This window comes from Arachis hypogaea, chromosome 4 (assembly GCF_003086295.3).
Source record: "Arachis hypogaea cultivar Tifrunner chromosome 4, arahy.Tifrunner.gnm2.J5K5, whole genome shotgun sequence".
In the NCBI taxonomy this organism is placed as follows: Eukaryota; Viridiplantae; Streptophyta; class Magnoliopsida; order Fabales; family Fabaceae; genus Arachis; species Arachis hypogaea.
In genome coordinates, this window is record NC_092039.1 from 745,317 (window position 1) to 771,748 (window position 26,432).

The 26,432-nt window shown below is 31.0% G+C and overlaps 3 protein-coding genes and 1 long non-coding RNA gene across 5 annotated transcripts; 1 reads left to right on the forward strand and 3 right to left on the reverse strand.

Moving 5' to 3' along the window:
- Positions 1 to 3,695: 3,695 nt before the first annotated feature.
- LOC112795569 (ethylene-responsive transcription factor 3) lies at positions 3,696 to 4,913 on the forward strand. The gene has a single exon (XM_025837566.3). The coding sequence runs from the start codon at positions 4,021 to 4,023 to the stop codon at positions 4,639 to 4,641; it is 621 nt and encodes a 206-aa protein (XP_025693351.1). The 5' UTR covers positions 3,696 to 4,020; the 3' UTR covers positions 4,642 to 4,913.
- A 299-nt stretch (positions 4,914 to 5,212) lies between these two features.
- Positions 5,213 to 6,339, reverse strand: LOC140183969 (uncharacterized). Of its 2 annotated transcripts, none has more exons than XR_011880562.1 (3): positions 6,212 to 6,339; positions 5,877 to 6,136; positions 5,213 to 5,731 (listed from the first exon to the last, which is right to left on the reverse strand). It is a non-coding gene; the product is annotated as an uncharacterized lncRNA (long non-coding RNA). The 2 variants fall into 2 exon arrangements; XR_011880563.1 differs by having other exon boundaries at positions 5,853 to 6,136.
- A 165-nt stretch (positions 6,340 to 6,504) lies between these two features.
- Positions 6,505 to 10,463, reverse strand: LOC112795568 (uncharacterized). The gene is made up of 4 exons (XM_025837565.2): positions 9,654 to 10,463; positions 9,478 to 9,555; positions 7,024 to 7,196; positions 6,505 to 6,899 (listed from the first exon to the last, which is right to left on the reverse strand). The coding sequence occupies exons 1-4, from the start codon at positions 9,943 to 9,945 to the stop codon at positions 6,705 to 6,707; spliced, it is 738 nt and encodes a 245-aa protein (XP_025693350.1). The 5' UTR covers positions 9,946 to 10,463; the 3' UTR covers positions 6,505 to 6,704.
- A 4,615-nt stretch (positions 10,464 to 15,078) lies between these two features.
- On the reverse strand, positions 15,079 to 22,866 carry LOC112794145 (triacylglycerol lipase 2-like). Its single transcript, XM_029298094.2, has 9 exons — positions 22,615 to 22,866; positions 21,625 to 21,732; positions 20,199 to 20,339; positions 19,275 to 19,385; positions 18,879 to 19,022; positions 17,008 to 17,048; positions 16,393 to 16,472; positions 16,193 to 16,288; positions 15,079 to 15,398 (listed from the first exon to the last, which is right to left on the reverse strand). The coding sequence occupies exons 1-9, from the start codon at positions 22,777 to 22,779 to the stop codon at positions 15,079 to 15,081; spliced, it is 1,206 nt and encodes a 401-aa protein (XP_029153927.1). The 5' UTR covers positions 22,780 to 22,866.
- Between the last annotated feature and the right edge of the window lie 3,566 nt (positions 22,867 to 26,432).

The following is a 26,432-nucleotide window of genomic DNA, read 5'->3' on the forward strand; positions in this document are numbered from 1 at the left end:
CCAAAATTAGATTAGATTATATTTATCATGAATTGGCACTACAATTAATTGATCCCTGATAAGTATGGTAATACTATGATGGCAAGTAGCATCATGGAAGATGAATTCCAACAGCAAGAAAAACTGGCAATGTGGTCGCACAAGGAGACTGTTATAAGTAAGATGAATTAAAATCGGTTAATATTATTTATATTTATATAATATATTTGTGTATTTATTATAGAATTTTACGTTTTTATTATTTTGATTTTTCTAATATTTATTTATTTATTTATATATATATATATATATATATATATATATATATCTTTATATATTGTATCTTTAGAACTTATTCAATAATACACCATACTTTTTTTACTTTAATCTTTTGTTTCCAACATATATATATATATATATATATATATATATATATATATATATATATATATATATATTGTATCTTTAGAACTTATTCAATAATACACCATATTTTTTTTACTTTAATCTTTTGTTTCCAACATGATATCAGAGTTATAGTATATCCTCCTTGAGAATGATAGATTATTTTTCTTTGATAAAATCACCGTATTTTTTATATTTTTCTTCTGTGCTATTTTTTTTCCTTCTCTCTTGTCAATACTTTGATACTTTCTCGCCTCACCAATTAGCTCATTCACTACTTACTTATTCTCATGGAGAAACCATATGTTTTTCGACACCTGCCGATAGTTTGACATCTCTTCGCATTTTATCACTTTTCAACAATTTTCTGGCAGTTCGCCATCTTTTCAGCATTTTTTCGGCAGTTGGCCACTCTTGCGACAGTTTCGTTTGCGCTTTCTTATGGTAGTTTTCTCTGCACTTCCTTCCAACAATTCCATATGCACTTTCTTCTGACAGTTCCGTCTGCACCCGTTCCATCAGTTCCTTTTTTCTTTCTTTCTCTTCATGAGAACTTGTTCATAGTTCTTTTTTTTCTCCTCCTGACAATTTTCGGTCTTGTTTCACTCACCTTCCTGACCTTTTCCTTCGTCACAGACCATATCATTGTCTTTGTCTCATCGCCACGAGTACACAGAGTCCGGCCCCGTCGTCAAAAACTTCCAGATGCGCCACAGCGCACCGCTGCAAGGTCACCGTCCGCATCAATTGTTTTCCTCTCTAGAAGTTTTCAGAACTGTTGGATCTTCGGCGACGATCAACGATCTAGGAGCATCTACGTGTCGAGCCTCAGCGCCTTTCACCGACATGTGTGTAACCCGGCCCGACCCGCTAGTTGATCAGCATGCCACCTCACTTGACAGCGTGTCTTTTCCACACATGGTACGAGACTGAGACATGGGAGTTAGTGGAGCAGCTACTTGGTGCCAGGCCTCCTGCAGTTCAGCAGCAAGGTGCGTAGAGGAAAGAGTCTTTCTCCCTCAAGTTGGCATGGCTTTAGGAGCAACTCCGGCAGATGCCCGATATCGATGATCCAGACACTCTCTGACATTACACGAGATGTTACATACTTTTGATGATTAGGGGTTACCTGATGACCGACAAGTCAAACAATCAGGTCCATCTCCGATAGCTTCCACTGCTTGATGACTTTTAAGGTGTTGTTCTCTGTCTTAGGGTTTCGTGGTGCTTACATGGACATACCACTCCCTATGCTCTGCAGCACATCGAGCCACCACAGACATTGCAGGATGTACTCCGCTACTAGTCTCTTAGATATACCAGAGATTTTTTCAATAGTGTCCACCCAAGCGACTAGTTTATACGTATCCCATGGCTGTGAGGTAATTGTTATTTATGGTTTTCTTCTTCTTCGTTTATATAATTTGATATGATGTGCGATAAATTGAGTATTTGCTATTCTTGTGAATGTCCACAGGTTGATAGGTATGGCGCAACAGAGTAGGGACTAATGCGAGTAGAGAGTCTTCCGATGGCGTCGGGGGTTGGATCAGTTATAGTTAAATGACGTAAACGAGCTTCTTTTATTCAGTTATGAAAATATGAATTATTTATCATGTTTTACCACCTATTATTGATTATTATCTTGTAGCAACCTCGACACCTTATTGTATGACTCTTCTTAGCCACCATATATCTGCGCAATAGCCTTTTATTTCGCCATCCAGACCTTTATGAACGAGGGTTTGAAGTGATAGCTTTGCCTAACTTCACCTTGTAGAACCGGGATGCTGACGGATGGACTGGATTGTATCAATGGCAGGATGACATTACAGATGAGACTGCTGTCCAACTGCCGATGGTCTTGAGACATGGTGGGTGCTAAACACATGTGCGGTCCTCCAACTCTACGCACCTCTCAAACGAAATATCACATATATTGTTGGCATTTAATCCAAGTATAACATTCATAAATGAGAAAATACACCATGATAAACTTGAACTCACCAATATCCAAGATTCTGTCAGAAAGCAACACGAAGACTCCAAGGACATCCTGTTGCATATTGGCGGCAATGCACCTGGTATTTTAATTGATCCGACTCCACAACTCGGTACACATCACTTCTGTGAATATTGTAATTCTTTACACCCTACATCACTGCATCTCTGTTTTTGAACCTGTGGTCAACCCGAAACTCCACAGCACCGTTTAAGTTGTAATCATCTTCACCCTTGTTAGAAAATTGAGTTGTCTCGTACATCGCGTCTAGATTCAATGTATGATAATGATTGGGTACAGCTGATAAGGCCGAAATTAGGTGCGGGACGGATAGAAGATATCGAACTAATGGCTTGAACGACGTCTTTGGTACAAACTCCTTCTCATCCTCATCTTCAGAATAACCATTGTTATTGCTACTCGCAACATATTCCTCATCGGAGTCCTTACCATCAACGTCCATTTCTTCCACTGGACTAACATGTATCGGTGATGATGTGAGAGGAGTGTCGTCCTACACAAAATTCGACTAGCCAAATCCACATCCATTGACATCACCTACCACTGCAGAAAACTCTATCACTTGTTCTGCCATGATTCTCCCATGGATATCAAACGTGAGATGCACATGCTTGTCGCCATGAAGCCAAAATAGACGAAATCGAAAGACTACATCACCTATCGAGGCTAGCAACCGATACCCCACACTTCCGATCTTTTTTCTCCCACTACCACCAATGTTACCCAATATCAGAGTTTTTAGCTCCGACAAAGAACTTACTCGTCCGATACGCAATAGAATGGAATTCTTACACTCAAATATTACGCCAGTATCATTGTTTCTCATATGGCGATTAGGATACACACTTATAACCACATTTTCGCTACTCCTAAACATTTTAGCTTATTTTTCGGAAGAAAAATAGAAGAGAAGAAGAAGTGAAATGTTTGTAGAGAATACAAAGAGTTTACACATCTTTTTATAACTGTTGAAAATTTGTCAGAATGTATCTTGTTTACAGTAACATTATATATCTTCACCTATCTCATTTATAGTATAAACGAAAAATATACAACCTTATTTCATTTCCATTGTAAATGAAATAAGAAATATGATAAATTTTGATAAAAATATTATAAATTATATATTTTAAAAGATAAAATATTTTTTATTTATTTTAAAAAAATTCTCTTTAATAAATACAACATTAATTTTATATTTTCGTAAAAAAATTTATTAGTATTTTGAATACTTGTGAGTATAAATAGTGCGTTTATTCTGTTAAAAACAAAAAGTTATTTACCTGCTAGGCACACACGTTGCTGGCAATGATTCTACAAAGGATAAGGGCAACGTTGTCATTTTCCAAGTTATAAAATCCATGCTCAATGCTCCAAAAGCAATCCGACCCCATCTCTCATTCCGGAGAGAGCAAACTTTTAGTAAGAGAAAGAAAGAAGTACCGACCGAGAGAGAGAGAGGGGGGACAAAGAGAGAGAGAGATGGAGAAGCAAGATTAAGAGATTCCCCTTGGTGGTGGCTACTGGCTGGTGTGGTGTGAGCTTCTGCTTCTTCTTCTGCTTCTCCACTCATATTCTTCCCCTCAAACCCTCTCTCTTTTCACATAACACCCATGCCCCGAGCCAGACCCACCGATCCACCAACCAAAGCACCATCATCGATAAACCCTAACGAACCAGCGACCCAAACCCGTTTTCGCGGTGTCCGAAAGAGACCATGGGGCCGCTTCGCCGCCGAGATCAGAGACCCATGGAAGAAGTCTCGGGTCTGGTTGGGTACCTTCGACACCGCCGAGGCTGCAGCCCGGGCCTACGACGCCGCCGCCCGCTCCTTCCGCGGGCCCAAAGCCAAGACCAACTTCCCCCTCCCCGGCCCACCCGAGCCCGCCTCCGATCTCATCATCTCCAAGTTCGATCCGGTCCAGGCCAGCCGCCCCACCAGCAGCGGCATGAGCAGCACGGTCGAGTCCTTCAGCGGCCCTAGGGTTTCCAATCCTCTTCCCTCGATGGTCCCCCGAAGGCCCGTGAACCCTATCGCACTTGAAGATTGTCACAGCGACTGCGATTCCTCCTCCTCCGTCGTTGACGACGATGATGACTGCGTCCTTACCTCTTCTTTCCGCCGCAAGCCTCTACCCTTCGATCTGAACCTCCCCGCGCCGGATGCCGACGATGTCGCAACCGCCGGAGATCTCGCCGCCGATGAGCTATGCGTCACTGCGCTGCGCCTCTGACAGCAAGCCGGTGATGGAAAATGACGGAAGAGAATCGATTTTTATTTTCTCTCTTTTTTTTCTTTTAATTATAATTTTGAAATTTGCAATGAAGGGTTGCTGAGGCCTTTAAAATTAAAAGGAAGAGGAAAGAAAGAAATTGGAGTATGATTTAGATTGTTTTTATGTTGTAGAATAGTTATTGTTGTCTTTGTTGTGTGATGCATCACAATCTGTGTTGTTGTAAGTTATTTGGATCCTTTTCTCTCATAACATATCTCTCTAGTTCTCTACTTCTTACATAGCATAGCCGCTAGATATCACAATTCTTCTTATCCCTTCTTTTCTTTCTGTACATATTATTATTATTATGCCTAAATCAGATAGAAAAGAAAAGAAGCATAAATCAACTTTTCTATATTCATACATAGCATGCTATTTTTGTGTCACTCAATTGTCCAATTCATCATGGATTTTCTCATGATCTTCAATGTCTTGGACAATGTAACTAACGTAGCTATGACATGAAGCTGCTTCTTGTTAGGAGGGTTCCCTTGGTAGGGAGTGAAAATGCAAATAGATAGAACCCACATAATCTAAATAGGTGTTTATTGACTTGAAAATAATAATCTGAGTTGTCAAGTTAACATACAAAATTCAATGATATTAGTAGGTATTGATACAAGAATGACGTTCACAAAAAAGGCATTTTCTTTAATACACCTCACTGCATCTAACTAATTTATTTCAATGTACCGTGGATCTCTACAGTTTTCCCTTATTTCCACCTTCTTACGACCAATATCATGTTTTTCAAGTATAATCCATTAATGTTTCTATTAGAAAACGACGTTGGGCCTCTAGATATGGTTGCCAACGTAATGAGTATTTATGTTGATGTTATATAGCATATTAGTTAACCAAGTTGAGTTGGTGTGGCGGTTAGTTCACTAGTCCGTTTAAACAAGGGTCGGAATTTGAATCCCGCTTTGTGTATGCAATAACTCATTGGCCATGCTCACTCTGCCTTCTATATCACCCTTTTGCAATTGCCAAACTCAGTTGAAATTAGCTCATCCAGCTACACGAAAACTTGCAATGTGGTCGATCACTGTAAAATAAAGTTCATTAAATCAGTACAAGCAAACATCCCAAAACTATCAACCAAATTAATATCAAAGTTCATGCAGCATTGGCAAACCCACTCTGAACTCGAACTACTGAAAGCATACTTTTAAGCAGCAATCGAAACCCACTTATATGATAGTAGCAGCAACCAAACAAAATCTTCTCTGGATTTTCCGTCGTCCCTGATTCTTGCATAACAGCATGCACTCTACATTCGTATCTAGAGTACTCGAATTTTCTCCTCCTATTACCTTCACTTGCATTGCTAGTCGAGCCCACGAACTTTACAGTCTTCCTCCCTCTAACACATCACTAAGAATTTGAGGATTGATCTGCATCACTCATGGTTTGCTTCATGCTCTAAGACTAGCTACTTCTGTTAAGTTACCTAATGGGATCAATTCGAATATCAACATCGTTTTGATTATTAGGCAGGAACTTAGGGTTGTAAACAAATCGTTACCATCTATCTTAGCCAAGTGCAGGCCAGCTCAAGAACCTAACATGACATGTCAACAAAATCCTGCAAGGCTTACTTGAGACATTCACACAAGGGTCAATATGTCTAACGGAGCTGAAATTCAAGAGCCAATTTGTCATTTTTTAATCGATAGGATGTGAATTCTCCAAATTGAAAATGAATAGGAACCGAAATGGAATTTTACTCTTAGAAAATTTAGAAATTAGAAAAATGAACAGGAAAATTATTCAAAAGAATAAATCATTTTTTACACAAGGATTTGTGAGTTGTAAGAATTTTGAACAAATTAAAACCTATCACGGTTGGGCATTAGATAATTGATCAAGGAAAAAACTAGTAATGTTTTTGAATGGTGTAACCGCAATTCAACTCAATAAGTAAAAAGTAAAGAGTTGATGAAGCAAATTTCTCTTCGACATTGACAATATTTACAAACTAGCAAAGGATATTTACATGAAGCTCAACATAAGATGGCTCAAACAGAAGGACTGGATCTAAGAACCCTCTCAAGCTTCTCAGCTTTGTTGTAATCCGTGTCTGTAAGTGGTCCAGCGGGAAAAGGTGTGATTTCCACAGTGAGATGAGGAGTTGGGAGCTCATCAAAGAGCGCTCTCACGTTGTTGCAGCAAACGCTTTCTCCATGAGCACTTTCCCTCCGGATTTGACAACCCTAGAATGATTTTGCAAGATGTCAGAAAACTCAATTGTGCAGAGGAGGGGGTGGGGAAAAAGAAAAAGGAAAGACAGTCCTAATAGAAACAGAATTTATGTCAAGCGAAAGAAAGATGCAATACCTTGTGAGATGTAGCATCAACAAAGTGATCGTCTTCTGATAATAAGGATGCAATAGCTTTAAGAAGACGCCGCCCCTCGAACTTCGATGGAACTCTATAGTTCCTTCTAAGTGTACCCTTTGTTGTAGGATGCCATTTGCTCACAAATTTTCTTCCATTAACTCCTTCCTTTGCTGATCAAATAACAAACAGATATAACTGATTCACTGTTATTGAAAACAAGTCTATTGAAACAATAATACCAATAACGGAATATAAAGCATAGGAATCCAAAATTAGTATTAGATTAATGATCATTGATGGCAAACAATCCCTATCACAATGTAATAGTGTGTTTGGTTTTAGAAAATGTGTTTCGCTTTCAATATTAAGTACAAAAATGTCATCTTATTTACATCGTGTTTCTTCTTTTTAGAACTTTTTGAAAAGATACAGTGAACACAAATTATCTTGTTTTCCTCGATTCATTGAATAAATACTCTTTAGTACTATTAAAAATAGTAATAGAAACTTAAAATACATTCCAAAACTAAACATACTGTAAGTATCTAGCATTAATTCTATTCAATGCACTGAATCACAGAAGCCAGTCCAGGACGTATGCACAGGATTCATCATGTGTAACTGTGTACAACTATTTATTTCCACGTTACATTGATTTTTCTCGAGTTAAAATCATTATGCAACTGGAGATGATATGAACAACAAATAAATTAATGCACATAGAAACAGTATGAAGCATGAAGCATGAACATGACTCCTTGATGGGTGCAGAGTTAGAAAAATTAATGCACATAGAAACACTTCTCACAGATATGGCTAATCAAGTTAGAAGGGTATGTCCAATTTCTGCCCCAACTGTAGCTAGAACATGGTAAAAGTTAGCGAGTGAGGGAGGTGCACCTAATGAAAAGCTTCTTTTAAAAACCTTTCAGATTTTTTTCATACCAATATCTAAGCTTCATTTTGTTTCCAAAATCAAATTAATGGCCAATTTTTAGGTATTTCTAGTCCCCCAGCCATTTTTCTTCCTTCAGTTCAAGCACCACAAACATAAGAAGTAAAAGATTATATTACGAAGCAATGGACAAACATTTGATTTAAGAAAAATTGACTACAACAGAACCATATGCAATGCAGGTATATAAGGAATTTTATTATTTGAGAACAGGCGTGTCTGGATAAACTATAAGGAAGGGGTTAGGAAAAACTACAAAAAGTGATTCTAAGAAATCAGTCAGAAACCTGCTTCTCTATAAATTAAAAAAAATAAATAAATAAGAAAAAAAGAAATGCTATTTTCAATCACAGAGGCGAAAAAGGTTCATCTTATAATGACACGATACACATGTAGAGATTATGTCACCTGTTATTAAGGTTAGCTCAAAAGGGGGGAGAGGGGAGACAGAGGATTTAGCAAAAGAGGTTTACCGAACAAAGAAATGGGATGGGATCATGGTATGCCTTATAAAGGATGGAGATGCAAGGATACTAAAACGCAAGCTTCCACCATTGCTTTCTTGATTATTAATAAAATTTACATGATTTCCTAATCTTGTACTAGATTACAGTCATAGCATTCAAAATTTGTCAGTAGTTCAGTACCTACAACTTGACAGATCTCCATCTTTGGTAGTTCAGTTATCTGCAGAACCAAGCATGTCTTCTAGAAGAATTGAATCAGCCTTCTATGGTATGATAACATTATTATCATCCATAAATGACTATTCCCAATTAGTATTACTATTAACTTTTATGAATATACCCCATTTCCATAAACTTAAACTGCATGTTTATTTAAACTAGTCACACAAACCTGATCATGGTATGCCAATCAATTTTGATCATTCAAAGTACTTCCACAAGAACTACTTTACAGGAGTATACAAATCAATGACTTTTACTTCGCGTCTTCACTAACCAAATGATTAAAAAGTAAATTAGGGGAAAAGTATAACCAACTTAACAAACAAGAGTCCTCTAAAAGTAAGCCTGATTCTAAAGTACGAGTATATTTACACTTAGATATAAAGCAACAGATCTTTAGCATGTTTGGAAGATTCAATTATTCAAAGGAACAACCGGATCGAAATGCAAGAAAGGGAATGGAAATATGTGCTATCACTCCAATCCAGGCTTCAAATTACTTTTTGAGTGTGTGTGGTTCAAGTATTACTTTGTTATAAATATTCCATTCCCATAGGAATCAAAGATACCCAAGGAGGAGGTGGGAATTAAAATGATGGTATTTTGATTTCCGGGAATCAAACTTGCTTACAAATAGCTTTTCAAACTTTGAACCAAACGTGGGAATATGATATTCCCATCTTAAAATTCCTAGGAATTATTTATAATTCCTTTTGAAACCAACTTCAATTAAATAAAGTCATCCCCCTCCTTCTTTGCAATCATTTCAAACACACGGAGTATAAAAAGAAAACAGCTCAATCAGACCTGGTTTTCCAAGTATAGTCTGTGTCCATTTAGAGAACCCTAAATCAGCAGAATCATTGCCGTCACTGATTTCCAAATCTGGATCAGACACAAAAAACACAACCAATAAAAAATAAGCACATCCCCAAATGGCAAAGGGCTATTACACTGAAAGAGTGTCAAAAACATGAAGAGACCTGAGACAAGTGGATTGGCATGAGATCCAGCGAGTCCAGCCTTGAGGAGGGCGTAGAAGATGCAGAGCCTGCCGAGCCAGAGGACTGGAGTCTCGATCAAAGAGGCGCGGGAGGGTGCGGTCTTGGTCTTGTTGGAGTTGATGGTGGGAAATAGTGAGGTGTTGAATCGTCTAAGGGAAATGGAGGGAGGGAAGAGGGTTTTGGGAAGCAGAGTTGAAGGGGTGAGAGTGTGAAAGATGATGGATTGTTGAATAGGAGAAGCGAAAGTGATGTGGAGAACCGACAGAGGCATCTCTGATTTCTGATTAGGGTTACAACTTACAACTCTACCGGAACCTTATCCGCTCAAGTTAACAGCTTTCTTATACCTCTTGTCGGTTTAAAAGCGTTCACTATTACGGTCCGTAATAATTAAAAAAAACATTTAAAATGAGTAATCTCGAAAATACTCGCCATGAAAACAGGTTTTATGGGCCAATGAATAATAGCTCAAATAGCATAGTCTTTCCATATTTAGTTAAGAGGTTGTGGGTTCGAGTCGATAAAAAAAAAAAACAGGTTTTACGGGAATAGAGATCCGTTATAAAGATGAAACGGAGATTTGCTGTCCTTGTGGACTACCGTGATACCGTGATAGTCTGATAGAGGCCTGCCTCTCCCTATAAAGATGAGCTAAGAAGGGGGGGGAAAGAGGTCTTCGTCCCACCGAGGGCTACTAAATTCTCATGATATAAAATTTTTATTTTTTTTCGTGTGTCAAAGGATAAAACTTTCTCAAAAAAAAAAAGGGGGGGAACACACAAAAATTTTTTAAGGCTCATTCCATTTTAATCATTGTATTGTATGTAATTACATACTGCATATTTAGTCAAGGTATTAGCAGTTTGGTTTTTATTCTTTAATTTCAACTTAAAATATTTTTTTATTTTAGTTACCAAATTATTATTATAGAACTTTGTACTTGATTGTTTTTATATAATAAGGATAAAAGTTTTTAAATAATTCATCTCATAAATGATTTTTTTAAACCTAACTTTTTATATTAAAATTATTCCTATTCAAATTGTAAAAAATTTGCTTTGAAAAATAGTAACAGGTGGTAAAAAAATCAGCACAATTACATACTAAAAGTCATTACAATCACGCAACACACAATTAAAACCAGCAGATTCACCAAATTTTTTAGCATTATAATTTACTTTAATCGAATATTGAGTAGGTGGAGACCAAGAAAATAGCAAATAAGGAGTAGACACATAATGCATAAATAAGAATTTATGAAGTTCAGATTGAGAAGCATATATAAGAACTATAATCTTACCTATTCTTCATAGATTAGCTGGATTAAAAATATCATTGTTAGGATCCCTCCAAATCTACCAAATAGTCGCCAAGAAGAGGAAGATATTAGAATTTATGTCCCTGCACAACTAGTTATCTAACTGTTGACTGTTAACTTTCAAATTCAAACTATGCGAAATAGCTTTGGCTTTGGGACACTCACAAAAACAACGAAAAATCGTTTAAGGTTCAATATTACACCAAAGACACAAATTGGAACTTCCCAAACCTCCATGAAAAAGAAAAGCAGCGGAGGAATTACATCATGAATACATAGCCAAATGAGAATTTTGAACTTTTTGAAATTTCGGATCCGCTATAACCAAAGCTAATTGGTCTGCTCCTCCCAATTGAAAACACATTTACAAAGTCACAAATAGTCATTTTTAGAAGAATAAATATCGGAAGGAGTTGCTAACCACCTCCAATCGGTTCCCTCACCCATTTGATAATATGAATGATAAGAAATAATATTCCGTTTTATAAGGTCAGGTAAAAAAGTGTACCACCTCTCAAGCTTTCACTGTCCATCCACCCAAAAATTACTGATATTATTCTCAAAATCAGAAATATGAACATACGACACTTCCTTAGCTAAGGGACCTTTCATCTTCCATTTTTCAAACCAAAAGGATTGGTTAAGAGAACCAATATTCTACGTGAAACCATTCCTCAAAAGATTAAAAACCTTGCAAATACTCCTCCATACATGAGAGGCATTCCTGGAAGGCATAAAAAGACTAGTATCAAACTTTTTGAGGTATTTATAAGAAATCAGTTGGACCAAAATTTTTTCGGATAGTTAAAGAGCTACCGAATTAGCTTCCCTATCAGAGCAACATTAGTGCAAGCCAGATCTCTTATGCCAATCCTGTCAAATTTTTTTGGAGTGACAATTGTATTCCAATTAGTCAGACTTAAATCCATTCTATCAACCTTTTCTTTCCACAAAAAAAAATCACATCATAGAAGTAATCTTATCAGATATACAAGAAAGGAACCAAGATACCTGCATTCGATAAATCGGAATGGAGGCTGCCACTGAATTAATGAGACAAAGCCGGTCAGTTCTATTGAAAAGTCTGCCCTTCCAATTAGCAAGTCTTCTTTTAATCTTGTCCACAATACCATTAAAGGAGACTCTAGTAACTCTAGCACAATGAAGATTAACCCCCAAATATTTGCCCAAATCTTAGGTAATGCGAATAGAAAAGACACTCGTGAAAAGCTCTTTCCTCCTGTTATTGACATTCTTAGAGCTCTAATAAAATTTTAATATGATATTTTATTTTATTTATATAAAAAATATAAAATTAAAATTCTAATTATTATTGCTTTGTTAGAGTTTGTTTGAATGTTATTAAGTTGGTAGAAAGAGATTTTTTTCAATAAAAAATTATATTTATTTTTTTGTGTGTTTGACAAATTTTTAATAATAAAAAAAAATTCTAAAAAACAAAATGATTATTGAACCGTTCAAATAGTTATTGATTTATTGGTTCAACTGTAATCCAACCAAAATAATTATTTTATAATAAAATAATAATTAAAATATAAACAAATTAAACATACTAAAATATAATTACAATCTAATATAAATCTTAAAATCATTCAAATTAAAAGATCAAAAAAATATTCTCATCAAATATTTATGTTATACAAATATAAATAATAAGTTATATTCTCATCAAATAATTATGTTATAAGACAGGTTATCAGAACGAGACTTTGATCAAGATTCAGGAAGAGGTAATAAATTTACATTATATCAAAACTCTCTTATCTTAAATTTAATATTTTTAATATATCTGAAGACAATTATTTATCATGAATATTAGATGTCGAAATTCATTTTGAGTCAATGGATCTTAAAAATAGAGATAGTGATACCATTAAAGCTGATAATAACATATCTTAGAAGGAGAAATTTATGTTAAAACTCTCTTATCTTAAATTTAATATTCTTAATATATTTGGAGACAATTATTTATCATAGATATTAGATATCAAAATTCATCTTAATTCAATAGATCTTGAAGATATAATTAAGACCGATAATAACACATCCTAAAAAGATAAAAATAAGCTAAAGTCGTAATCTTCTTTCATCGTCATCTTGACGAAGGACTGAAAAATAAATATTTTACATTAAAAAATTATATATAAATCTATGAAAAAGTAAAAAAAAAAAATATAATCATCCTACACGTGAAGTCTGCTACCTATAATTTGGAGGAGGATGCTGAGTTTTAGTGGAAAGGGGTGCACTACTTCTTGCAAGGTAATTAGGTCATTTCTTGGAATGCTTTCAAGGTTGAAGTTTATAAAAAATACTTTTCAAGCACGGTGAGAGCGGCTAAAGAACTAGAACTCATGCAACTAAAATAAGAAAACATGACTTTGATAGAGTACACCAAATTGGAGGACAGGTCAAGTTCTTTGAAGTATGCCAAGGTACACTTGAGAGATATGAAGAATGAAAATGCATTAAGTATGAGAATGATCACTTTAAAAAAGTCTTAATTACTATAGTGCCTATGGAGACAAGAAAATATTGAGTTAGTCAACAAACTTGTATGGCGGAAGAATGTTTAAAGAAGTTGGTATATACAAGGAGCAACCATCGTGATTTCCACCAAGGAGCTCAAGAGAAAAATCTTGCATCAAGACGGCGAAACTTTAAGAATTATGGTCAAGCACTTGGGACTAGAAACGTCGCGATCTGGAATATGTTTTGTTTGTGCATATTCCTACCTTGCTTCTCAAATGGCAATGAATGACTAAGTCATTGTATTGTTTCTAAGTAGGGGTGGCAACGGGACAGGTAGGGGCAGATTTTTACTCTACTTGATCCTATCCTACTGTATAATAACCCGCATAGAACCTGTCCTGTTTCTATCTGCAGGTAGTAAAACGTTGAATTCTAACCCGTCTTTGCGAGTATCCGCCCTTATAATTATTAAAATTCAATAAATAAAATTAAATTTCAAAATTTATATAACAAGCATCACATACATAACATAAATTAAAATAAAAATTTAAATATGATACAATATTATTAATCATTTACTAATTATTTTACATATATTATATATATTATATATTAAAATTATATATATTATATATATAACAGGGCGGGTATTACCTAAACCCGACTCCGCCCCCGTCCCCCCCAAGAATCCGCACCACTAAAAATCCGCCCCAATGCGGGACGAGATGAGTACCTGCGAGTTCGGGTAGTATTACCATCTCTATTTCTAAGTATCCTTTCAAACAGAATGGAAGTCATTTAAGTTATGCATGATTTGGTGTACTTACCATCGAGTAAAATAGGTTTAATTTTGGAGTTAGATTAGTTCTCGAAACGTCATGTTGTAGTAGATTGTTTTGTAGTAAATATATTGGGTCGGCAACATAAAAAAAATTAGAGTAAAAATTAAATTCTTAAAGATTTTAATTTTGAACTAATTAGTCCCTAAAAAAAATATTAATTTGGTCTTTTATAATAGCAAACAGTGAATACGTTATGTCCTTTTATCAATTCATTACGTAATTAATGGTGATGCTTATTATATGTATTGTTAACTATTGTAACATGTCTATTTATAAAAGATTGTTACCTGAATAACGATTTTTGGAGCGAAACTTCACCTGTTTTAGTATGATTTGTAATAAATAGTAAACAATTGCTAAAATTATATAGAAATTCAAAAAATAATAAATAATTTATTGTCTAAAACTATATCATTTTTATACTTTTGTGATAGCAATAGAATACACACCAGTATAAATAACAAAATACGTGAATAATTTTATTTTATTTTACACTATCCATTGATAGAATGACATATGTGTCTACTATTTAGAATTGTAAAAAACCTAATCGATATTATTTTTTTTTAATGACTAATTAGTCCTAATCGAAATACTCGAAAATCTAATTGCCATTTTACTAAAAAAATTATGTTTTGATTGGCAAAAAAACATAAAATTATAATACATATATTTCATTAAAGCTTGATATAAACTTGATTATTTTAGCACAGAAGATCTGATGTTGAATAAGTGAATAAACAATTGCTAATCAATTATCATTGAAGAAAGCCATAATAGGATCATAAACAATTTGTTTAGCATTAACACCCATAACGAAATCAGCATGAGCATAGTTTTCTATAAACAACAAGACAAGCTTATTCTTATGATGATCTTTGAGGTCCGTGAGCAAAAGCTTGACATCGTTTACATCAGATAACATATCTTGTCCACCATAGCTTAGGAAAAGTGGGAACCCATTTGGAATACTAGCCATATCATAAAGAGGAGGACTAGCCTCTCCATAGTGTTGTATATTTTGTTCTTCATTACCATAATCATACTTTGCTATTTTTCCTGTTCTTATCACTACTCATAATTCATACAAAAGTGAAGTTTATTAGAAGCTATAGATGAATATGAAGAAGTATTAGTTCAATAATTTATAATTTTACAAAATATAAATAAGAGTAAAGTGATAAATAAATACTTTAAGATTTATATTTTGGATAAATTAATTTTTAAATAAAAAAAGTAAGAAAAAAAAATCTAAAATGGTCTCTGACAATTATCTTAAAAGACAACGAGGTCTTTAACAAAAAAACTCAACTCGGTCCCTGATTTTTATTTTTATGGGACTGATTATTTCCTGTGTCAAAAAAAATCAATGTTATTTTTTTTTGCACAAAGACTAATCAATCCAAAAAAAATCAATGGCATGATTGGATATTTTTTTTGAGAAGTCTCGTAGTCCTTTTGAAGTAATTGTCAGAGGTTGGATGGGGTATTTACTCAAAAAAGTACTAATAAATTCTTCTAAAATAATAAACATAGACAAATAAATTTAAATTAAGACTTTTTATCCTAATCATAAAAAATAATTTGAAAGTAATGTATTATATTTATTATTCTAAAGAATTTTATTGATAATTTTTTTAGAGACTATTCTGTCCGAAATATAAATTTTTATGGATTTATTTGTTAATTTATTCTATAAATAAAATGCTTCATTTCAAACAATATCTAACTAGTTACAAAAATAAAATGATTAGTCAAAAACTTTATTGACTAGTCATAAAATAAGTATTTCAACATAAAATATCTAATAGAAAAAATATCTAACAGTAATAAATTCTCAAACATTACCTAATTAAAATACTTACTTTGTGATAGATGTATCAAATTCTTGGTAGATGATGGTTGCGGTTCATTATTAAGAAATATATTTATTCTCGAAGAATTTATGCAACAATTGGGACCTAAAATTTTAATTAACAAATATTAAAATAAAGTCTCATTTTGGTGGAATCAACATATACATGCATTGATGAGTGAAAATCATCATTCTAATAACATTAAGAACCTGTAAAAATAGCCATTAGATCTGAACAATTCAGTTTTAAGCTTCTGCAAATGCCCTCTAGAAATTTGGATGCAACATTCCTTATCATTAGAAAATATATTGTCAAAAAAGAGATTTGTGTTAGTTGATTCTATATCCAAAAGAAATTAATATCACATATGAGTGTTTTGCTGCGTTTGTTTATAACTACGAGACACTGAGATAAATATACAAAATTGTATTTGGCAGATGAGACATGGATAGAGACATTGTGTTTAGAAACACTAAATTAGTACATTTTGTGTTTATCATAATAAAAAAGACATAAAAACTATAACAAAAAATATATTTTATTTTTATTTTTTATTTTATTATTTTTGTTAATTTTTCATAATTATATTTTTTATTATTATATTTTTTTCAAATTTTTTAAATAAAAAATGAAAATAAATTTGATTTGTTCTAATTTATTACCAAACAAAATACAAAAATACTAATTTTTGTATTTCTATTTTTTGTGTCTTGTTTTCTGTCTCTTGTCTAATCCTCTTTTCAGACCTAAACCCAGTCTAATATAAAGCAAAAATTAAAATGACATAATAATAAATGAAATTTTCAGTTATGATTTTGTCATACTCATTGGGAATGAATTCATGAAGGCCCAACCAGTAAACATCCTGTCAAAATATAAAGTGAAAAAAATTACATCAAATAATTTTGCATCATTTTAAATTTTCTTTGCTCAAATAGTATATATCTGTTAGGATTTGGTTGAATTAGTCCCACATTGCTTAGGATAGCAAATGGAGTGGGTGGCCTAGGCTATAAATATGAGGCTAAGTTCTCCATTTGTTTTTGCACCAGTCAGAAACACTTTAAGCTTGTATCTGATTTTTCTTTTCCTCTGTACTCTTTGATTAGAGAGTGTTGTGAGGTGTAGTTAGATATTTGCTTTGAAAGAGTGTGGGTGTACTGGGGTGCCGGTGAGAGAAAGAAGTCTATGTGTTGTAACAATTTTCACATAGTGATATTCTCTGGTTGTCATTTGACAACGGCCGTGGTTTTTTCTCCGGTAATTGGAGTTTCCACGTTAAATTCTTGTGTTGTGATTGTGTCTATTTTATTTCTCTGTCAAAGGTGTTTTCTCAAGGGGGAATTGTGTCTTATTCCCAACAAGTGGTATCAGAGCTTCGGTTCGGTGGGATTTATTCTTAGTATGCTCTGTGGTTGCAGCCTAGTCTAATCTCTTTGGTTGCTGTTGTTGTTGCTGGAAGGCAGTGTGACTCTGTGAGAGTGCAGTTTGGAAAAGGTTCTGGCTAAGGAAAGACTTGGTATTTAAGTGTGTCCATTGTGACCCACCTCTCTTTCCTGGGGACCCTTCCTAGTGCACGGTCTACAGTTGAGTTATAATATTCCAGTATACGGTTGCAACAATGTCAGGATATTCAAGTGCTGTGAAGCTTGAAATAGAGAAATTTGATGGAAGAATCAATTTTGGCTTGTGGCAAGTACAAGTCAAGGATGTGTTGATACAATCAGGTTTGCACAAGGCGTTGAAGGAGAAGATCTCTGGTTGCTCTCTCTATGAGAGAAGATGATGTTCTCTAGAAGACAAGAAGTATCCTCATGGTATTACCGCACTGCCATGGATAAGGATAAGTTGTGGCAATCGGGTCCACAATTGCACACGGGCATTGGTTGGCGTTGAGATGCAAGGTGTGTGGCGGAGTTAGGTCGATGGCTGAAGAACTTCCAGGAAAAGCCAATTTGGAAGTTGCACCATGAATTTTCAGCAAGGTTTCGATCTGTACCAAGGCGAAATGCTTGGAGTGGTCTAATTCCAAGTGAGTATACTTTCATGGTGGAGTATGATAGTTCTCTGAACTATGATTGTCGGTATAGACAATGGCAGCAAAGAATTGTCGGTGTTGACAATGGAAGCTGAAGATGTGTGACTATTTCAATCAAGGTGGAGATTGTTAGGATTTGGTTGAATTAGTCCCACATTGCTTAGGATAGCAAATGGAGTGGGTGGCCTAGGCTATAAATATGAGGCTAAGTTCTCCATTTGTTTTTGCACCAGTCAGAAACACTTTAAGCTTGTATCTGATTTTTCTTTTCCTCTGTACTCTTTGATTAGAGAGTGTTGTGAGGTGTAGTTAGATATTTGCTTTGAAAGAGTGTGGGTGTACTGGGGTGCCGGTGAGAGAAAGAAGTCTATGTGTTGTAACAATTTTCACATAGTGATATTCTCTGGTTGTCATTTGACAACGGCCGTGGTTTTTTCTCCGGTAATTGGAGTTTCCACGTTAAATTCTTGTGTTGTGATTGTGTCTATTTTATTTCTCTGTCAAAGGTGTTTTCTCAAGGGGGAATTGTGTCTTATTCCCAACAAAGGTGTTTTCTTATAATTTCTCAAAGGTGTTTTCTTGTGTTTTCTTTGCTCAAAGGTGTTTTCTCAAAGGTGTTTTCTTGTGTTTTCTTTGCTCAAATAGTATATATCTTACATTTGCTATGAAAAGGTCGGCAGCAAGCTTTGTTGGTTGCGACATAATTTGATTCAAATGAGCAATTGGGCTAAGTAATGCGGCTGATCTCAACATATTCATTAGTTGCTCTTCAGAGAATGCAGCTAATGCTGTTAAAGTTCCCTGAAATTAAATTTCATGTTATCTTTACGCATAAACCGATTTACATATAATTTTGATATACTCACAATAAAAATTTTACACAATTGTTTAATCATATTCGTTTTTTAAATAATTATTCAAGTGTTCAATGTGAAAAGTTATTATTTTGCTGTTGTAACATTATATAATTAAATACACATGTAAAATTTACATTGACAGTGTATTAAAATTAAATTATTTAATTAAAATAATAAAAGTTAAACCCAAACTCACCAAGGAATGACCTACGTAGTGCATTTTCTGAGCGGTATGATTGAATACATAACTGAGTGAAGCAGGAAGATCATAACTTACTAACTCATCCCATGACCAATCCCAATATGCCTATTATAATAATAGAATAAATTAACAACCAACCAATTAGAGGTTACCAAATTGGCTTCTTAATACATATCTCGGATGCATGAATTTCGAAATCTGCCGGCATTTTATTTGCATGTATGGTATTTGTCTATTTGAGATGTGATTATACATTTAAATACATAAATTATCTCAAAAAAATATATATTAATAAATAAAATATTTATTTTATTGTCCTATATATGTATATTTTTAGGAGGTAGAGAAATGAAACGAGGATCTATTAGAGTGATAGGCAATGGACGATTGTGTAAATTAACAAAAAATAAGCAACCAATGTAGAAACCTGTAGAGTGTAAATTTCAAAACTAATTATAAGGTGGAATTTCATATCTATTTGTACATTTATAAATACTAATTAACAACTTTTTTCTGTCTTTTTCTTTTTACTTTTTAGGAGAAGAAGCAGAGAACTTCAAATAAAAGGGTTTGAAAATTGTAAAGGAAAAAGTTGGAAATCTTATTTATTTGGCTTCAAATTTAGATATGAATGTGAATCTATGTAGTTTGAAAATAATGATAGGAACCAACTTTTTCAGGTTTAAAAAAATTATTTTGTTTATATTAAAATTTAAATTCTAAATTCTAAATATTTAATTAGACAACTTAAATTATAAACCCTAAATTTTAAATTCTCTTAAAAATGAAAATCTTAAAATTAAAAGAAAATCATTAATATTGACAAAATAAAAGTTGGCTCTCATCTGGATATAGCTTTTATGAAACATCAAGAGCAGGGCTAAGTGTATTTTACTAAAAAGTAAAAAATAAAATAACCATGTCATTAGGACTAAGTGATGTATGGGCGCTGCTATATTTTGTCCCACGAGTGTTGGCAAGCCACACATCAAAGCCTTTGTCCGCTAAGATATATGCCAATGATTCTTCCGGAGTGTTGAACAACCATGTTATAGCATCCTTTAAAAAAAAAAAAGTTAAAAAAAATCTAGCAACAACAATGATAGAGAAAATACAGAAAACTAATAGAGTATTTGTATAATGTGTACAATAAAGTTTACGAATATTTAGTTCAGTAGGATATCAGATGTTTATTATTTCTAGTACTCGAATAATCAGAGACGGATTTACATGGTAGCTTGTGGGGACAAGTACCCCATTGAGTTTTATAAAATTCTTAAGTAGTATATAGTATTAAATTTTATTTGCCCCCACTATATAAATAATTTTGACCCCACTCTTCACAATTTAATGTTATTGAAAGATATTTAATTAAATTTAATTTTATAAATATATAAAATTTAATTTTAACTATTTAATAAAAGAGTAACTAAATAAATAATAATAAAAAAATGAGAAATCAAAATAAATAATCCAAACCTTAATTATTCTCAAAATCAACTTTTTTGCTACTATATTCTTTTACTTTCTTCCAGTTTTCTATTTTTCTATTTTTTATTTTATTTTTTAATTTCTTTTGATTTAATTAAAAGTTTATTTTTATCTTTCTGTAATTTTTCTTTTATTAAATTATATTACATTTATTTTATAATTATACTCTTGTGTAATATTTTTATTTTTTGATTAATGGTTATTGTATAGTAAAATTTTATTAGTATATTTTTCTATCATTGGTTTGCTGAGTTTTTATATTCATATTATATTTTTAATTTTTTGTGAAATTATAAAAATTAGGGTAAATTATTTTTTTTCTAATATTTAGATTTTTTTTAAATATTTCTAATGTTTAATTTTATTTAATTTTTTTCTAATATTTTTTATTCATTCAATTTTGTTCTTACACGTTTTTAATTTGTATCAAAACTATCCCTACAAACTTTCAATTTATTCCTAACATTTTATATAAGTTGACGTTTAGGGATAATTTTAACATAAATAAAAAATATTAGGGACAAAATTGAATGTAACTAAACGTTAGGTGTATTTTAAAAAAAATTGCAAATATTAAGAACAAAAAATACGTTTTACCCTAAAAATTATTGTTTTTATTGTGTATGATTTGCCCCCACCAGCAAAATTTTTTAGATTCGTCACTGCAGATAATTATTCTGGATAATATGGGTGTATTGTGTTTGAGAAATTAATAGTATTTTATTCTGAATATTTATTTTTTAATTTATATTGAGTCAAATAAATAGCTCATTATACACATTATATAAATATTATATTGACTCCCTAATAAAATTCACAATAATATTGTTGTCTCAACAAGCAATGCACCTACGATAAAGAGACCATGTTGCAAAAGAACTGGTGGCTTGTCTGCTGCCTTACCGGATCGCCCCGCCGGCATCCTCTGCAGGCTAAGAATGTAGCCATCTACCGTCGTAACCTGATCCAGTTTAACAAAAAAAATCCCTCAAAAAATAAATGCCTCTAATTAATGGCGTTGTAAAAATATAACGATTCATATTGTCTTTTTTAATTATTTTAAATTTTTGAGATAATTAATATCATGATATGGTATATAAAAAAAAGAATTTTATTAGGGAGTCAATAAAATATTTGTATAAATATATACAATGAACTATTTATTTGGTCAAATATAAGTTAAAAAATGAACATTTAAAATAAAATACTACTAATTTTTCAAACATAATACTCTCATATTATTCAGAATAACCATCCGGATACAGGATAATAAACATATGATATCCTACTGAATCAAACATTCCTACTCCATTGTACACATTGTACAAATACTTCAATAGCTTTCTATACTTCTTCGTAAAGAAACTTACTTGAAGAAACGTGAAGAGATATAATAATTATATTTATATTTTTTATCAATTTAAATTTTTTAAAAAAATAATATAATGACAAACATAAATAATATAAAACTTAAAATAATATAATCATAATAAATATATGAGGAAGTATAGAGAGTCAATAGAATATTTGTACGATGTGTACAATAAAAGTTTAGGGATGTCCAATTCAATATTAGAGTTATAATCATTAGTGTTATTTTTTTCCATCAACTTAAGCTTTTGAAATGAGTGGTATCATGACATGGTATCAGATTTCTTATTCTATTGACTCTCTAACAATATTCTAAATATATATTAAAATTAGTTATTAAAATTAACTACTAGTGTATAATATATATTAAAATATACAATACATATAAAAAAATTAAATTATAAATATATTTATACACAAATATATTATAATTGATTTAGTGACTAATTTTTTATATACAAATAATATTTACCTTGTGTTCTTCACAAGTATAACCCTGTGTCTCTACCATTCTCTTGCAAATACCGTCATCTGTGTATAGTGTTTTCCTCGCATGTGCTTCTGCAATAACGCAAATGAAGAACACGAGAAGCTGACTCGCTAAAATCATGTTCATCATCGACATTCTGGTTATCATGGTCTAATGCGTCACCGGAAATGAAAAATGCTTTCATTTTATAACCAACTTTTGTTCTGCAAGGACAAAAATTTGAGAAAGATTTTGCATCTTACTGGTTTTAACATTTTCTTTTTGGATGGACTTGTAATTAATATGTTTACAAAACTATGATCAATGTATATACTTAGCGTTTGAACAAAGGCATTGAAGTTGAACAATGGGTAATTTTTAATTATAAGAGTCATTTAAATAAAAACGTTTAAAACGTTTTTTTTTAAGATGTTTTTAAATAATTAAAATTTTATACATATATTTAATTAAACTATATTATTTTTATCAAAATTAGATCAGATAAATTAATTTGGCCAAAAAATCGATAAATTATATTTTGAATCGGTCTAAATTAATATTTTTATAAAAAATAATTATAATATTTCTATTATAAAAAATGACTAAAATATTCTTTTATATATATATTTTAAGAATCATAAATTTTAATCTTTTTCTTTTTTTTGTGTTGTTATAGGGTTAGAATTTAAAATTTTTAAAATTAAAAATATATATAATAAAAATATTTTAGTCATTTTCTATAATAAGGTTATTGTAGTCATTTTTTATAAAAAAGAATATTAATTTAAATCGATTCAAGGTTTGATTCACTGATTTTTTGACCAAATCAATTTGCCTAATATAATTTTGACAAAAATAATATAATTTAATTAATTATATGTACTAAATTTTAGTTCATAACAGACATCTTTAAAAAAAAAACCTTTTAAGTATCTTTATTAGAGTGTCTCTCTTTAATTATTTATATTTTGTTGACTTTCAAAATTAAATATTATTTATTTTGACGTAACGTATCCGCCAGGATTTTGAAGATCGAATGTTCATTTGTCCTTTATAAATTTTAACCTATGATATTAGACATGTAATGTAGCCATGAAAAATGATGTTTATATTTTTTTTTTCTATATTTATGGTAATAAGTTCACTAGAGTATCAACAAAAAATAACTAATTTCGGTAAATAAATAAACAAATCTAATCACTTATTATTAATGTTTTTTAAGTTGTTCCTTTACTCCTATTCATTTTTTTTTTTACTTTATTTCGCTTTCAAGTGTTCTTTTTTACTTAATTTTTATTTTATGTTTTTATGGTTTTTAGTTTTTGGTTAGTTACTTTTAATGTTCCATTGTTGCCTAACTTTTAAATTGTTGGTTAAATTAATGTTGACTTCTTAAAATTTTTTTAGAGTTTAAAAGATAAAATTTTTATCTTTTTTTCACTTCTTATCAATTACTTTTAAATTAAAATAAAAAAAATTACTGAAATGGCAACCGATTTGGATAGTTGCTAAAATTTGAGTCATCACTATAAATTAAAAATAGCGACTGATTTCCAAAAAAATGAGATCCATCACAAAAAAATTAATTACTAAATAGCAACTAATTTTTCGGTTGCTAAATTGATATGATCACTAAAAATCGAGGGTTAAATAGCAAATTTTTTTATTGCTAGATCAGTCGCTAATAACCATTTTTAATTTATTTCTCGACAGCGACTAATTTTTTAGTTTCCAAATCAGTTAGTAATACATGATCTAAAAATCTTAAAATCGATTATTAAATCAGTCACTACTAGTATTTTTGTCCGTAATAGCATTACGAGAATATAAATCTTTTGAAACTATATCAATATTATTTTATTAATATTATAGATTATGACAGAAAATTAAATATTTATATAATCAAATTACTTTTACAAAAATATTATATGAGAAAAAGTTTCTATTAGCTAAATTATATGTAATAAATATTTAAAGGAAGAAAAATGAAAATATAGATTAAAAAGATAAGTGGTGAAAATTTGAAACTAAATAAAAAAAACTAAAAAAATATACATATAATAATAATAAATATTAATTTGAATAATATTACGAAATTATTTTTTTAATTATATTAATTAGAAATTTAGTGTGTTTCTTATAATTTTATGAATTTATTTAAATTATATTATTTTATTAATTTTATTTTTTGTAAAACAGAAATGTAAAAAGAGATAAAGAATGAGAGAGAAAGATAAAAAAAGAGAGAAAATTTGTTAATTTTGGAAGGAAAGATTTAATATAATTGTAATGAAAGAATATCTTGTGACATATTTTAATTTATCAACTTACTAATATAAATTATAAGTTATAAAGGATATAGAGAAATAGAAAAAGGGAAAGAGGTAGATAAGAAGATGGAGGTAGGAAATTTATTAATTTTGGAGGAAATATTTCATCTTAATTTTAATAAGAGAGTGTTACGTGACATATTTTTGTTGTTAAATAATAATATAATATAGTTATATTTTAATTTAAATTTCAATATTTTAATTTTAATTACAATTAGAGAATATCATGTTATACATTTTGATTCTCAAATTTATAATTAACCATTGATAATGATATATAAAAGAGATAAAATGGGTATAAGAATAAGAGAGATAAAGTGACGGAAGGAATGAGAGATAGAAAAAGAGAGAGGAGGAGAAGGAGAGAATTCTTTAATTTGGAGAAAAAGATATTTGATTTCAATTACAATAAAAAAGTGACATGTGACACATTTTAGTTGTAAAATTAGTAATAAATAAAGATTACTACTTTTCTAATTATAAATTTTAACTAAAATTCATATATACCATATTAAAATTGGAATTTCAGATATAATTATAATTCAACAAAATATAAAAATATCAAACATATGTTATTTTTTCATATATACCAAATAGCATTCACAATGTTCATAACTCATATGAAAGAATAATGTTTACATAATTAATAATTTAATCATCCCAAATGTCCTAATTATGAAATAGTCTATCATGCTATAGTTATCACTCTTCGGAACATTGTTGTTTATTCACTACCTTCTCTTGCACTTGTTTCTTCACCTCCTAGTTGAAGATTCGATCGATGGATATAAGTATTGGACAAAAATTGAAAAATAGCATATATATTCTATCGATGGATATAAGTATTGGACAAAAATTGAAAAAAAATCATAATTTGTAACTTGAAATTTGTGTAAACTCTAATTAGAAATAAACTAATAAATCATATTCATCATGTAAACTCTTTAGTTGAGTAATTTGAGAAATTAACCGATATCAAGTATGTACATGTGTAATCATGAAGTATATAAAAATTTTAGATTAAATGTTTTTGTAAAAAGTTAATATATTTTATATTATGTAATAATAATAATGATAATAATGATAATAATATATTTATCGTTAAAATATATTAAATTCAATATTTTGTAACAAATTAAAATATTAAAAATAAATTAAATTTATTATATTAATAATAAATATATATTTTATATTATTATTACTAATATATATAATTTGTTAAAGAATATTTTAATCAAATAGATTAAAGTGTATGCTCTTTTATTATTATAAGAAAAAGAAATATATATTTTAAAAATAAAAAAGATGAAAATATTATTTAGACATCTCACAGAAAAAAAATCATTTTTACTTATTTATATTAATATATATTCTATATTTTATACACATACATACAAATTTTACATATAATTATGATAGAGGATATAAATAATAATTAAAAAATATATATTTTTATTTATATAAAATTATAAATTATATCGTGAGTTCGAA